The sequence below is a fragment of the Thunnus maccoyii genome, chromosome 2, assembly GCF_910596095.1.
Source record: "Thunnus maccoyii chromosome 2, fThuMac1.1, whole genome shotgun sequence".
Lineage (NCBI taxonomy): Eukaryota > Metazoa > Chordata > Actinopteri > Scombriformes > Scombridae > Thunnus > Thunnus maccoyii.
In genome coordinates this window covers 9,422,624-9,436,824 of record NC_056534.1, presented here as the reverse complement: position 1 = coordinate 9,436,824, position 14,201 = coordinate 9,422,624, and the positions used below count along the sequence as shown (strand labels likewise).

General features: G+C 36.5%; 1 protein-coding gene across 2 annotated transcripts; it reads left to right on the top strand.

The window, feature by feature from the left end:
- The first annotated feature begins 1,486 nt into the window (after nucleotides 1–1,486).
- Nucleotides 1,487–8,290, top strand: LOC121906278 (intercellular adhesion molecule 1-like). 2 transcript variants are annotated; one of them, XM_042425066.1, is made up of 4 exons: nucleotides 1,487–1,742; nucleotides 2,152–2,421; nucleotides 2,596–2,891; nucleotides 7,774–8,290. In XM_042425066.1, the coding sequence occupies exons 1-4, from the start codon at nucleotides 1,667–1,669 to the stop codon at nucleotides 7,888–7,890; spliced, it is 759 nt and encodes a 252-aa protein (XP_042281000.1). In that variant the 5' UTR covers nucleotides 1,487–1,666; the 3' UTR covers nucleotides 7,891–8,290. The 2 variants fall into 2 exon arrangements, with proteins under 2 accessions (XP_042281000.1, XP_042281008.1); XM_042425074.1 differs by lacking the exon at nucleotides 7,774–8,290 and having other exon boundaries at nucleotides 2,596–3,416.
- The last annotated feature ends 5,911 nt before the right edge of the window (nucleotides 8,291–14,201 follow it).

Here is a 14,201-nt window from a genome sequence, read left to right as displayed (position 1 = left end):
TTGATTTGCATTTCCATTACCATTTTAAACGCACTGATTCTGAGTCGTGTCCTAGATGGACCATCTCCGAAGTCAGGTCAAAGTGCACCCAACCTGCCTCCGAGCGGGTTGCAGTGACGTCAAATGGGCTTTGTTGATATTCAGTGACGATTCAGCTTCCTCTTCTAGGTCCATTTTGTCATCCCGCCTCTATTTTTCAAGCAGTAAGCAGTAGATGCCAAGCAAAATCATAGCAACAGCCTTAAAATCCATGATGACAAGTAGCTGGCTACAAACAACTGTTGCACAGTAATAGAGAACAATAGAGAACCAGGGTAAAGAGGGCACTGCTCAAGTCATCGACTCAATAAAAGCGCATCATCAGTTGAAAACACACCTTCAAACAGGTAGCCCTGTTATAATGGAGATGGAAATCCCTGCTGCGTCACAGCGAGTCAAGCCAAGCCAGCACATGTATGAAAAAGGGATTTAAGTGTAGGATTTGAATATTTTCTAACTCTGGCGCCTCCCAGTGGTTGCATCAAAATACACACAAAGCGATATGACCAAGGGGACACTAAGATGAATGCAGTGCACCAGTTTTCACTGGGATTGTCTCGTTTTTCTACAAATGGAGACTTGTGCCATCAGAAGGATTCTAAAGATGGTATAAACAAGTACAAATTCTATAGGTTTTGGCTTTAAAAACAGTATTTTTACCATTTATGTTCATGTACATCAACAGTTAATATAAATAAAGCTTTAAATGTGAATGAATTCCCCATTATTGATTCAATATCTCACTGTAGGCATACAGTATTCAATATTTTTCACACCGATGTCCTCTCATTGAAAGGTTGAACACTTTGATGCAATACTAAACTTTTAGCACTGGAAGACAGGTGCAAATTTAATAAATGCTTACAATATAAACAAGAAAGGAAAGACAATTTGCAGTTTCCAATTCACATGACTTGCATGTCTTTAGCAGAAAGGTAATGTCACAGGTAAAAAGTATAATACGTACAAAAATGTACCATAAAAGTGTATCAAAAAAGCCACACAACTCATTGTCTTCGGTATAAAAACAATGGAAATGGCAAAGTTATGAATTAATCAAGACTAAACATGGAACTGGAGGGCTGTGCTCCCAGTAATCCAAGATGTAGCTGCTACAGGATTCTCACCACATTCATATAAACAACTGAACACAAAGCAGGGTGGGAGTATTTAATTCTCAAATGATAATATTCCCTTAACATTTACTGTGAGGATTACACAACTCAAAAAAATCATTCTGCCTTTTGATTTTGATATAACAGAAAACAAGAAAAACTACATTTAAAAATCTAATTATAGTAATAGCCAGCAGTAATGTAAATAATTCATTATTTCATGAATTTAACAGAAAAGAAAAGTGAGGTCACGATATAGAAGTGTATCAGGACCCTTCAGTACCCCCAGAATACTTCTGGGTCTGATGATAAGTTTTTTTTAGATCATTTGAGGAAGTAAAAGATAAGAAAGGGGGAAAACCTTGTGTTTCCGGTGCACTGGTGCTCAGCTTTCGCAGAAAAAAGAGAGTGGACTTAAACTGCGCAGTTTGACTTTCACACCTATCTGACCATCTTTATATTCAACAGTTTTAATACCAGACTGAATAGTTGCTTCACAAGACTGTTTGGAAATGATGTTTTTCCGTGTCTTACTTTCAATCGTGTCTTTGATGACTTCTCTGCGAGGCTTCCATGTGTTCAGTTGTGGTAAGTAATTAAAAAACATTTAAAAACATTTGTTAGTCAAGTGAAAAACTCAACAATACACACTGTAGGCCTTCATATGATACGCTAAATTATGATGCATTGTTATAGATGAAACTACCTATCATTATATTGAAGGTTAAAATGAGCTCCACCAACTACAACACTGAAATGCCATATTAATATTAATAATAATCAGATAATAATAACTTCAGAACTTCAGAGTGTATCAGGCTGCAAAGAGAAATAGTGACTGATGGATACAAAAAAGAAGAATTGCTTTGGGATAAGTTGTAATAACAAATTTTAAAATGTTAACAAAGCAGATAAATAAGCACATAAGCAGAGTCAATCTGAATAAAAACAATATTACATCAAACTAATTTACATCTCTTCAATGTCTGTCTTACAGATGAAAACTGTGCAGATAAACCTGTATTCACTCCATCCAGACTGGAAGTGAACTTTGGTGACCCAACCTCTGCCACGTGCTTGGCTTGTCAGAATACTTGCCCAAACAATTTATATGGTTTGGAAAACGATGTGGGGAACGCTACAATAAATGGAACCACGATTTCATGGGAGACTGACAGCCTGACTGAATGGGATACATCTCCCATGTGCTATTATACTGATAATAATGATAACCAGTGTTGTAGCACCCTGCCTATAACCGTCTATCGTAAGTAAACTTGCTGTTGAACAAAACATTACTGTAACAATTTAATATATATATAATTAAAATAAGAAATAAATATGTTAGATAGATTTAGGTTTTTTCTATTGTCAGCTGTATTTCACCACCTTTATCTTACTGTGTGCGTCTCTCACTACATCTCTCTGTTTGTCTCCCCAGAGCCTCCAAAAAATGTCAGTTTCAGCTTCCTAAATCACTCTGGGTCGATGACTGCGGGTCATCTGTACACACTGCAGTGTAACGTCCAGGAAGTTGCTCCTGTTGGTAACCTCAATGTGACCTTCTACAGAGGACAGACAGAACTGGGCAGACTACAGTCCAACAACACAGAAAAGACACCAGTGACTGAGACCTTCACTCTGGTTATCACCCCTAGAAGAGAAGATGATGGAGTCGAGTACTGGTGTGAAGCCAAGCTAGATCTGGGAGCTGGAGGACCACAGCCTCCTCCAGTGGTGGAGTCATGAAAACTCACCGTCACTGTGAACAGTAGTGCGTACAGTAATTCCTGTAGCACACTCATTCACAGCTTCGGTATGTGCTTCCTGCTTTTAGTCTTTGCTCTAGTCTGAGTTCATTTCCAGGGCATGTAAGGGGCAGTTTGTTTCCACAACAATACAGTTTCCAATATAGCTCATATCTGATGCCGATACACATCAGTTCTCCTAATGAGAGGCAACCTGTTGTATAGTGTGTAGAGTGGTTAAATTTCACAATGTAATACTGATGTTTAACCACTAAAATGCAATATTATATAATCTACAAACTGAGCAGTTTTTAAAATAATAGTTTCTGCAGTTTTCTACATACAGTGTTATTACTCTGAAGCCATTATGCTATACTTTGTTACCAGTTAAAGTCTGTATCTTTATAATAAAATGCTGCCTTGTGTTTATGCTTGACTCAGTTAAATGTTGTATTTTCATTATTCATGTTCATGTACACCAAGAGTTAAGTGGAATAAAAGTTGAAACTCTGAATGTAGTCTCCATTCTTAACTCAAGATTACAGTCAAAGTATGTCTAATGTTCCCTTACGTTGGTCTCAAGGCCCATTTCCTCTCATTGAAAAGTTGAACTGCCTGGAGAAAACGAACAGACTTTCACTCTTGCACCACAGTCTTTTGACATGACCTTACATGTAGTTCACAGCCATTCAGGCTTCCTTTATGATTAGATTATTCACATTATTACAGTAGTTCTACCCTGCAGACAAATGTGGTGGTATTTTAAACAGCTATGATGTATTCCCCCTGAATACAGCAGCTTGTGTTCTGTATTGCTGTCTGTCACAGTCTTAATTTATACGACCACCAGGAGGCACTAAAGTACAGTCCCAGATTCAAAGTAAATTAACTTGCATTTCCTCTAAAACATGCATAAACACTATAATTTTACTTAGAGTCTCAAATTGGAAATCTATCTTATCAATTGAGTTACCTTCATTTCAATGTAAACATCAAAACATATATACAACAACATATGAGCACTACGTACATTTAGTACCAACTTTAACCAGAGAGGTGTAATTCTTGTTCGAGTTCATATTTCACTAATCCAGTCATTTCAAATGTATGTGGGTGGATAATGGAGTCAAAGTCCTGACTTACTTCATCTGTGCTCATTTTTGTCAGAGCTCATTCTTAAAACACAGAAACAGGTTCTTAGGGAATAAATACAGGCAAGTCTTATGAGGTCAATGACTAATAAAATATTAGACATGGAGATTAACTGTTGAGTTATGGCGACCACCTGTTGAGCCTGTTAACCAGCCTACTTTTGGAGGTGCGATCAGATCACCTATTTATGATGGAAGGTCACACGTCAATGAAATTTTACTTGAGCCATAATGTGTTTTTGTTGTATTTATGTGTATTGATGTGGATATTTATTTTCTGGTTCTTTTCACATTAATGTTGTTGATGATGGTTTTAAGATTCTATTTTTGCTGTTTTATGTTTGTTACCTCACTAATTAACAAATTATATCAACATACATACTAAAACTGAAGCATAAAAATTATGCAAAAATGATCAACTGGTTACCTTAGTGAACGGTTGAAGGGGCTTTCACTGACGAAAACAAGGCAGTCAGTGTGAGTCATGCCATAATGGGCTTTTATTGAAACCAATTAAATCTATAAAACAATAAAACCAAAGTTAGAGAAGGGAGCTAATAGACAGTCGTACTGCGACCTAGTGTCCATCAACCATGGTGAGAGGGATTGGCAGTATGATATCTGTAAAAACAAGACAGATACCACCACAAACAAATGTGACGACCCTCTCTGAACAGACTCCGAGTCCTCTACCTGTGGGAGCCTGGTGGGAGGAGTTGGGTCATCAGGAGGATTCAGCTCACCTGGACTGCCCAGCTTCCATATAAGCTGGAGGCAGTCATTTGCCCTCTCCCCTCTGGCCTCCACTATGTGATTTTGGTTGTGTCTAGTTTCATTTATGTTATGTACAATAAATTTATTTTTAGTTATAACTCATGTGTGGTCTCCCCTCCTTTGTCCAGCCTTGAGCCGGGTTGTGACACAAAAGAAACACAGACTAAATAATGTGCCACCACATACCTCAAACTATGAAAGGTGAATCAACTCCCAGAGCACCAACTCCACCTGTGACTGGAGGCCACCACCAACTGCAGTACTAAAAGCAAAAAGAAAACATTGAAAAACTTCTAAAACCTCTAAAAGCAATAAATAATTACTGAGAACATTGATTAAAGCTAAACTTAAACCTCAAATAAACAGTAGCCAGTGCTGCCTGTAAAAACACAAAAACAGCACTATTAAAACTGGCCCGATGTTAACATGATTAAAATGGATTTTACACATAAATAAAATATTCTTACTTTGAGCCAGGTATTTCCTCTTTTTTTTTTTTTTTGAGCACACCTAAAACTATGGCAAGACCCATTAAAACATTAAAAATACAGGTACCTCAGGGTATATTTGCACTTCTACAACATTAAAAAAAGTGTACAGGGTGATAAAAGAATTGTAAAAACATATAATAAAAGCTGTTAACTGGTCAGCAGCAAGAGCAAGGACAATCTGACACAGTGCAGGCAATCAAACAGCCTAACACTTGTGCTCGCTGACCTAATATCTGACCTAAATTTACTGAAGTGTTGGTACGCTGCATTTGTTGGGTCAGAGCCAGGCTATTAAGTGGCTACTGACAATAGCTCGGCCATTCAGATTTGAGAATGGTAGCTTACCAATCTTTTCCCACAATGTCAAACATATTAAACCTTTGACTGGAGGAGGGGAGGGGTCGGCGTCGGCATTTGGCATAGTAAAAACAGACAGAGAGTAAAAACAAAGTTGATATGAGGAAAACTAAACAGTTGGAGATAACATGTGGAGTATGAATGGAATGCGGGTTCTGTAGAAATGTGAATTTATTCATCAGTCAGCTCTTGCAAGTAGTTTTGAGTTGTTTGAAGAATACAAATTCCTTGAATGTGTCCACCAAAAATAGGCTTATCTAGCAACAGAGATGACGTTTGATTGCAGTACAGTTTTGAGGTACTTGTAACTGAATATTCCCATGTATTGCTACTTTATACTTCCACTCCACTACATTTCACAGAGAAATATTGTACTTTCTACTCCATTTTGGTTACTTTTCAGATGAAGATTTGACACAATGGATAATATAACAAGCATTTTAAAATACAACACATTGTTCAAGATGAAACCAGTGGTTTCCAACCTTTTTGGCTTTTGACGTCTTACAAAAAGCAGTGTGTAGTCGGGGTCACATTTCAGATGTCTATGAGTTGTTAACAGCCAAATAGTGATTTTTCCCTCTAAACTTCTCACGTGCTTTCATTTCAATAAATGTTCAAATGATCCAATATTTCACCAGAAATCAAAGATTAGAGAAAAAGTCCCAAAACTGAAAACAGATTTGTGCATCAGAACTTTATTTTTATTTATTTATCGATTTCCTCTCTCATTAATCATCTCACGACCCCTCAGATTTATCTGGTGACCCTTTAGGTTGGGAACCACTGGACTAAACCAGCTAACTGTATATAAAGTAGTTCAAACTAGCTCCACCTCCAGCAGTTACAACAGTAACATGCTGTTCTAACACTGATGCTTAAGTATTAATAATTTAATGATGTCATATTCAATAATATATAGATTACTGCAATACTTCAACTACATTTACTACAACTTTTATTTAGGTGGATTTTTCATGCAGGACGTTTACTTGTAATGGAGTATTTTTACATTGTTATATTGGTACTTTTACTTAAGTAAAGGATCTGAATACATCTTCCACCACTGATATTGTGTGTTTGTGTGTGTCAGTGGATCAGAGATCTGTCTCAGCAGTTGAAATCATAGGTTGACTCACGTCACAATATCATCAACATCCTGTGTTGGCAAGTTAACAGATTTCTGCTAAAACCACCGGAGTTATGTTCACGTATCTGGTGATAAGGACGAGACTGAGAAGCAGGTACCATCCTGTACATGGTGGGCTTTCTTCAGCTTTTTTACTTTCAATTTCAGACGAATCTTCTGTCGGACTTTGGCCTCAACGATTTTTATTACCAGGACCTCTATTTACTCTCAAGACTAACGGGACATAATGTTTTCGCTCTGTTACGCATTTCTCGCTGTTTCTTTGCTGAACTCTCTGCACGACTTTCATGTGTCCAGCTGTGGTGAGTCTTCTACATTTTTTGTCCGCCATAATGAGCGTTTACTGCTCCATGTGGACGAAATTAATGATATATAAATGCTTAAATAGCTATACAGCTTAGATATACGCCATCAAAGACAGTTTAGTGTGTTGTTTTGTTTGGTTGTTTATTTATTTATTTATTTTTTAATGTTTTTAGCACTTGTATATGAGATGGAATCAAAACTGGCACGTGCTCAAATGACTGGTTCAGATTCAGTTATAGTATAGTAGTTTATCTTTGAATAATTTGTTTGCCAAATTGTGTTTTTCTTTCATTATTGTTTGCTGTATTGTATAGTAATGTATTTGTAGTGTATGATATAAAGCCTCTATAGTGTTATATATAGTGTTCTATGTGTAGAAATGTCACTGTGAGTTATTTTATTTACACTGTAAACTTTACAGTTTGCAGTAAAGTCTCCAGGAAATTAATGTAAGTCTATATAATGTCCCCCAAAAGTGACCTATGACAACGTGTGTGTGTGTGTGTGTGTGTGTGTGTGTGTGTGTGTGTGTGTGTGTGTGTGTCCTGAAAAACACATGTAAGCAGGACAACTGCTAATGTTCAGTTTATAGACCATTTTAGGTTGACCAGTAACATCCATCCATTAAGTAGAGATCCAGTGGTGGAGTCAGGAAAACTCACCGTCACTGTGAACAGTAGTGCGTACAGTAATTCCTGTAGCACACTCATTCACAGCTTCGGTATGTGCTTCCTGCTTTTAGTCTTTGCTCTAGTCTGAGTTCATTTCCAGGGCATGTAAGGGGCAGTTTGTTTCCACAACAATACAGTTTCCAATATAGCTCATATCTGATGCCGATACACATCAGTTCTCCAAATGAGAGGCAACCTGTTGTATAAGAGTGGTTAAATTTCACAATATAATACTGATATTTAACCACTAAAATGCAATATTATATAATCTACAAACTGAGCAGTGTTTAAAATAATAGTTTCTGCTTTTCTACATACAGTGTTATTACTCTGAAGCCATTATGCTATACTTTGTTACCAGTTAAAGTCTGTATCTTTATAATAAAATGCTGCCTTGTGTTTATGCTTGACTCAGTTAAATATTGTATTTTCATTATTCATGTTCATGTACACCAAGAGTTAAGTGGAATAAAAGTTGAAACTCTGAATGTAGTCTCCATTCTTAACTCAAGATTACAGTCAAAGTATGTCTAATGTTCCCTTACGTTGGTCTCAAGGCCCATTTCCTCTCATTGAAAAGTTGAACTGCCTGGAGAAAACGAACAGACTTTCACTCTTGCACCACAGTCTTTTGACATGACCTTACATGTAGTTCACAGCCATCCAGGCTTCCTTTATGATTAGATTATTCACATTATTACAGTAGTTCTACCCTGCAGACAAATGTGGTGGTATTATAAACAGCTATGATGTATTCCCCCTGAATACAGCAGCTTGTGTTCTGCATTGCTGTCTGTCACAGTCTTAATTTATACGACCACCAGGAGGCACTAAAGACGGAATATGTCTCTGAAAATTATCTGAAAATGATCAAATTGTAAAAACTGCTTAATTTCCTAGATCCATTTTCAATTTGAATAGTTGTGAGGAATCAATGTGATGGTCCACACCTCAAGTTATTAGTGGGGACATTTATTATTCTAATGTCTTTATTAAGACAAAATAAACATAAAAAATACTCTGCTTGGAATAATAATGTTTGTCTGATATGTTGGGGTTTTTTTCACACAAAAATAAAACAATTACCATATTAAAATCCTCAAGATTGTTTCTTCTCCTTCTCTCTCTCATTAAAATAACCATGAATAAATAATGATGTTTTACTGCTGGACGCTAGATGTCGCCATCTTCACTGTCCATTCTTGTATGTGCACTGGAGGCTTCAAGGTTCCACATCACACTTGGGAAAGTTGTATATTGAACCACGAATGACTTACAAACTAGTTGTAATATAAAAAATCATGCTAATAGGTAAACTCAGATATTTTGATGAGCACAGAGAAACCTTTCCCGTTGGGCAGATGAATGTTAGTGTCTAGTGTCAAACTCTGCACATACATAATCCTGCACAGTGAAACTCAAACATCCAACTGAAAGAACAAGATTAAAAAAAAAAACACAGTTTTGACAGGAGAGAGACTTTAAGAAATGACAGAAGTCTGTTATTATATGACTCTGATACCTCAAATAACTTAATAGGAAAGCAATGAGAAGCACACAGACCTGCATGTCTTTAGCAGAAGTGAGGAAACCAGAGATCTTGAAGGAAACCCACAAAGGAGGATGAGGAAGCCATGATCCTGAGCCTGTGAGGCAAGAAGTTAAAATGTCATATGTAAAAGGTATAATACATACAAAAATGTACCATAAAAATGTACAAAAAGCCATACAACTCATTGTCTTTGGTGGAAAAACAATGGAAATGGCAAAAGTTATGAATTAACCAGGACTAAACATAGAACTGGAGGGTTGTGCTCCACACTTGTCTGAAGCAACATTAACACTGCCAGAGGAAAGTTATTAGTTAACGTATAAACCACACTTGAGGTGACAGACATGCAAAAGAAAATAAGACACTGTTTTCCACCCAATAATCCAAGATGTAGTTGCTACAGGATTCTCACCACATTCAAATAAATAACTGAACACAAAGCAGGGTGGGAGTATTTAATTCTCAAGTGATAATATTCCATTAACATTTACTGTGAGGATTACACAACTCAAAAAAATCATTCTGCCTTTTGATTTTGATATCACAGAAAACAAGAAAAAATACATTTAAAAAAAAATCTAATTATAGCAATAGCCAGCAGTAATGTAAATAATTAATTATTTCATGAATTTAACAGAAAACAAAAGGTGACCTGAGGTCACAAAATAGAAGTGTATCAGGGCCCTTCAATACCCCCAGAATACTTCTGGGTCTGATGATAAGTTTTTTTCTTTAGATCATTTGAGGAAGTAACAGATAAAAAAAAAGGAGAAAAATGTTGTGTTTCTGGTGTACTGTTGCTCAGCTTACACAGAAAAAAGGGAGTGAACTTAAACTGCGCAGTTTGACTTTCACACTCATCTGACCATAGTGTAGAGTAATAGTTTGCGATCCCTATCGCTATATGACATTGCTGTAATGAATTCAGTAGAAAGTGCAACACACACTGAAAATCACTGGGTTAAAATCTGACCCACACAATAATGGGTTAATGTTGCCCAGAAAGCCACTCAAGTTAAGGGGTTGTTTTGACCCAGTTTTAGTGTTATTTTTTATTTTACTTTTGGCTTATTTACACCCAAACTTTAGCTTGCTATGATCTACTCTACTACTTTATTGATTGGTAATAACTTGTGTATCTTTTAATGTCATTTGCACATTATGTTGAAAAAAAAAAACCCCATGTCAAATACCAGCGTGCAGGTCAGTTACATTGCTATCTCAGTGTCTCTCCTCTGCTCCATTGTTACGTCTATCAGCAGGTCTCAACAAGGGAAGTCACATCAACCTGCTACATGTTGCATATTTCCTAATTTGGACATCAGTCCTGGAGTTGTGGGTGTTCCCCAGAGATAAAGCTGAGCTACTGATACACGCGAAGTGTTCCCAAGGGACTCTCCATAACCTGTTGTTCCCCTTCTCCTTTTGATCAAATTAGGTTGTAAAAAATTCGCAATAACTGAAAGAAATAAATCGCAATAATCACTTTTGAAGTTCCTCCCTACACATTACATGGTGTGCTGTCTCTGTGTTATGGGTGTATAAAAAAGTCTGTCTACAGTCCATATATTACTTTTGAATGTTTACAAGTTTAAGACAAAGCAATTATGACCAAGCTATGTGATGTCAGTAAATCAACACAGAACGGATGGTGCTGTCATCCATGATGTTTAGGTTATAGGGTCATCTGATATTCATACTGGTTAGATAAAGCAATGCTTCCTGTGAACGCAGCCTTCTTGAATGTCATCCAGGGTCAACTTCCCCCTTGTGTCAGCAAATCTATGTTTAACTCTGTTCCACTTCTGTTTACTTTGCAGAACTGGAAAACTGATTTAAAGTAAATCAACTTGCATTTCCTCTAAAGACATCCATAAACACTGTTACAAACACAACTAAATACAACATATGAGTAAGTACATTTAGCACTAACTTTATCCAGAGAGGTGTAATTGTCCGAGTTCATATTTCACTAATCCAGTCATTTCAAATGTATGTGGGTGGATAATGGAGTCAAAGTCCTGACTTACTTCATCTGTGCTCATTTTTGTCAGAGCTCATTCTTAAAACACAGAAACAGGTTCTTAGGGAATAAATACAGGCAAGTCTTATGAGGTCAATGACTAATAAAATATTAGACATGGAGATTAACTGTTGAGTTATGGCGACCACCTGTTGAGCCTGTTAACCAGCCTACTTTTGGAGGTAAGATCAGATCACCTATTTATGATGGAAGGTCACAGGTCAATGAAATTTTACTTGAGCCATAATGTGTTTTTGTTGTATTTATGTGTATTGATGTGTATATTTATTTTCTGGTTCTTTTCACACTAATGTTGTTGCTGTTTTATGTTTGTTACCTCACTAATTAACAAATTATATCAACATACATACTAAAACTGAAGCATAAAAATTATGCAAAAATGATCAACTGGTTACCTTAGTGAACGGTTGAAGACACAGGGCCTTTCACTGACGAAAACAAGGCAGTCAGTGTGAGTCGTGCCATAATGGGCTTTTAATGAAACCAATTAAATCTATAAAACAATAAAACCAAAGTTAGAGAAGGGAGCTAATAGACAGTCGCACTGTGACCTAGTGTCCATCAACCATGGTGAGAGGGATTGGCAGTATGATATCTGTAAAAACAAGACAGATACCACCACAAACAAAAGAAACACAGACTAAATAATGTGCCACTACATACCTCAAACTATGAAAGGTGAATGAACTCCCAGAGCACCAACTACACCTGTGACTGGAGGCCACCACCAACTGCAGTACTAAAAGCAAAAAGAAAACATCTAAAAACTTCTAAAACCTCTAAAAGCAATAAATAAATACTGAGAACATTGATTAAAACTAAACTTAAACCTCAAATAAACAGTAGCCGGTGCTGCCTGTAAAAACATTGGATTTTACACATAAATAAAATATTCTTACTTTGAGCCAGGTATTTCCTTTTTTTTTTTGTTTTTTTTTTGAGCACCCTTAAAATTATGGCAAGACCCATTAAAACATTAAAAATACAGGTACCTCAGGGTATATTTGCACTCCTACAACATTAAAAAAGTGTACAGGGTGATAAAAGAATTGTAAAAACATATAATAAAAGCTGTTAACTGGTCAGCAGCAAGAGCAAGGACAATCTGACACAGTGCAGGCAGTCAAACAGCCTAACACTTGTGCTCGCTGACCTAATATCTGACCTAAATTTACTGAAGTGTTGGTACGCTGCATTTGTTGGGACAGAGCCAGGCTATTAAGTGGCTACTGACAATAGCTCAGCCATTCAGATTTGAGAATGGTAGCTTACCAATCTTTTCCCACAATGTCAAACATATTAAACCTTTGACTGGTGTCTTTTGTAGATCCGTAAAGCAAATTGAAGGATTTTTTTACAAGCTGGAAACCCAAATTTGTTCTTTTTAAAGGTTGATTTATATGTTCATTAGTAAATGATTTATTAACATTAATAAAGCCATTTACTGTAAAGCACACTTGACATATACTTCCTCTTTCTAGTACTAAGTGGCTCCAAGTATTAAGTGTCATTGTTATCTGGCCTTCCTTCCTGCCTCGGACTCAAAGCTGGACTGGACGAGGGGAAGGATGGCATTTGGCATAGTAAAAACAGACAGAGAGTAAAAACAAAGTTGATATGAGGGAAACTAAACAGTTGGAGATAACATGTGGAGTATGAATGGAATGCGGGTTCTGTAGAAATGTGAATTTATTCATCAGTCAGCTCTTGCAAGTAGTTTTGAGTTGTTTGAAGAATACAAATTCCTTGACTGTGTCCACCAAAAATAGGCTTATCTAGCAACAGAGATGATGTTTGATTGCAGTACAGTTTTGAGGTACTTGTAACTGAATATTCCCATGTATTGCTACTTTATACTTCCACTCCACTACATTTCACAGAGAAATATTGTACTTTCTACTCCATTTTAGTTACTTTTCAGATGAAGATTTGACACAATGGATAATATAACAAGCTTTTAAAATACAACACATTGTTCAAGATGAGACCAGTGGTTTCCAACCTTTTTGGCTTTTGACGTCTTACAAAAAGCAGTGTGTAGTCGGGGTCACATTTCAGATGTCTATGAGTAGTTAACAGCTCCACAAAATAGTTTTTCCCTCTAAACTTAAGTACAATTTTGAGGTGCTTGTACTTGAATATTTCCATTTATTGCTACTTTATACTTCCACTCCACTACATTTCAAAGGGAAATATTGTACTTTCTACTCCACTACATTTATTTGACAGCTTCAGTTATTTTTCAGGTGAAGATTTGACACAATGGATAATATAACAAGCTTTTAAAATACAATACTTTTTGTCTTTGACATATTACGAAAACCAGTGTGTAGTCGGGGTCACATTTCAGATGTCTATGAGTTGTTAACAGCTCCACCAAATAGTGATTTTTCCCTCTAAACTTCTCACATGGTTTCGTTTCAATAAATGTTCAAACGATCCAATATTTCACCAAAAATCAAAGATTAGAGAAAAAGTCCAAAAACTAAAAACAGATTTGTGCATCAGAACTTTATTTTTTTTTTTTTTATTTATTTCCTCTCTCATTAATCATCTCACGACCCCTCAGATTTATCTGGTGACCCTTTAGAGGGGTCCGACCCTTACGTTGGGAACCACTGGACTAAACTAGCTAACTGTATATAAAGTAGTTCAAACTAGCTCCACCTCCAGCAGCTACAACAGTAACATGCTGCTCTAACACCGATGCTTCAATATAAATAATCTAATCTTTGCTGCTAATACTTCTGTACTTTTACTTAGGTAGGATTTTTCATGCAGGACTTTTACTTACAATGGAGTA

Bases quoted from the DNA above. Each gene is read 5' to 3' on its own strand.
- LOC121906278 (XM_042425066.1), top strand. From the start codon at position 1,667: ATGATGTTTTTCCGTGTCTTACTTTCAATCGTGTCTTTGATGACTTCT. The intron at 1,743-2,151 runs GTAAGTAATTAA...TCTGTCTTACAG, and splicing joins CTTCCATGTGTTCAGTTGTG to ATGAAAACTGTGCAGATAAA. The intron at 2,892-7,773 runs GTGGAGTCATGA...AGAGATCCAGTG, and splicing joins GACCACAGCCTCCTCCAGTG to GTGGAGTCAGGAAAACTCAC.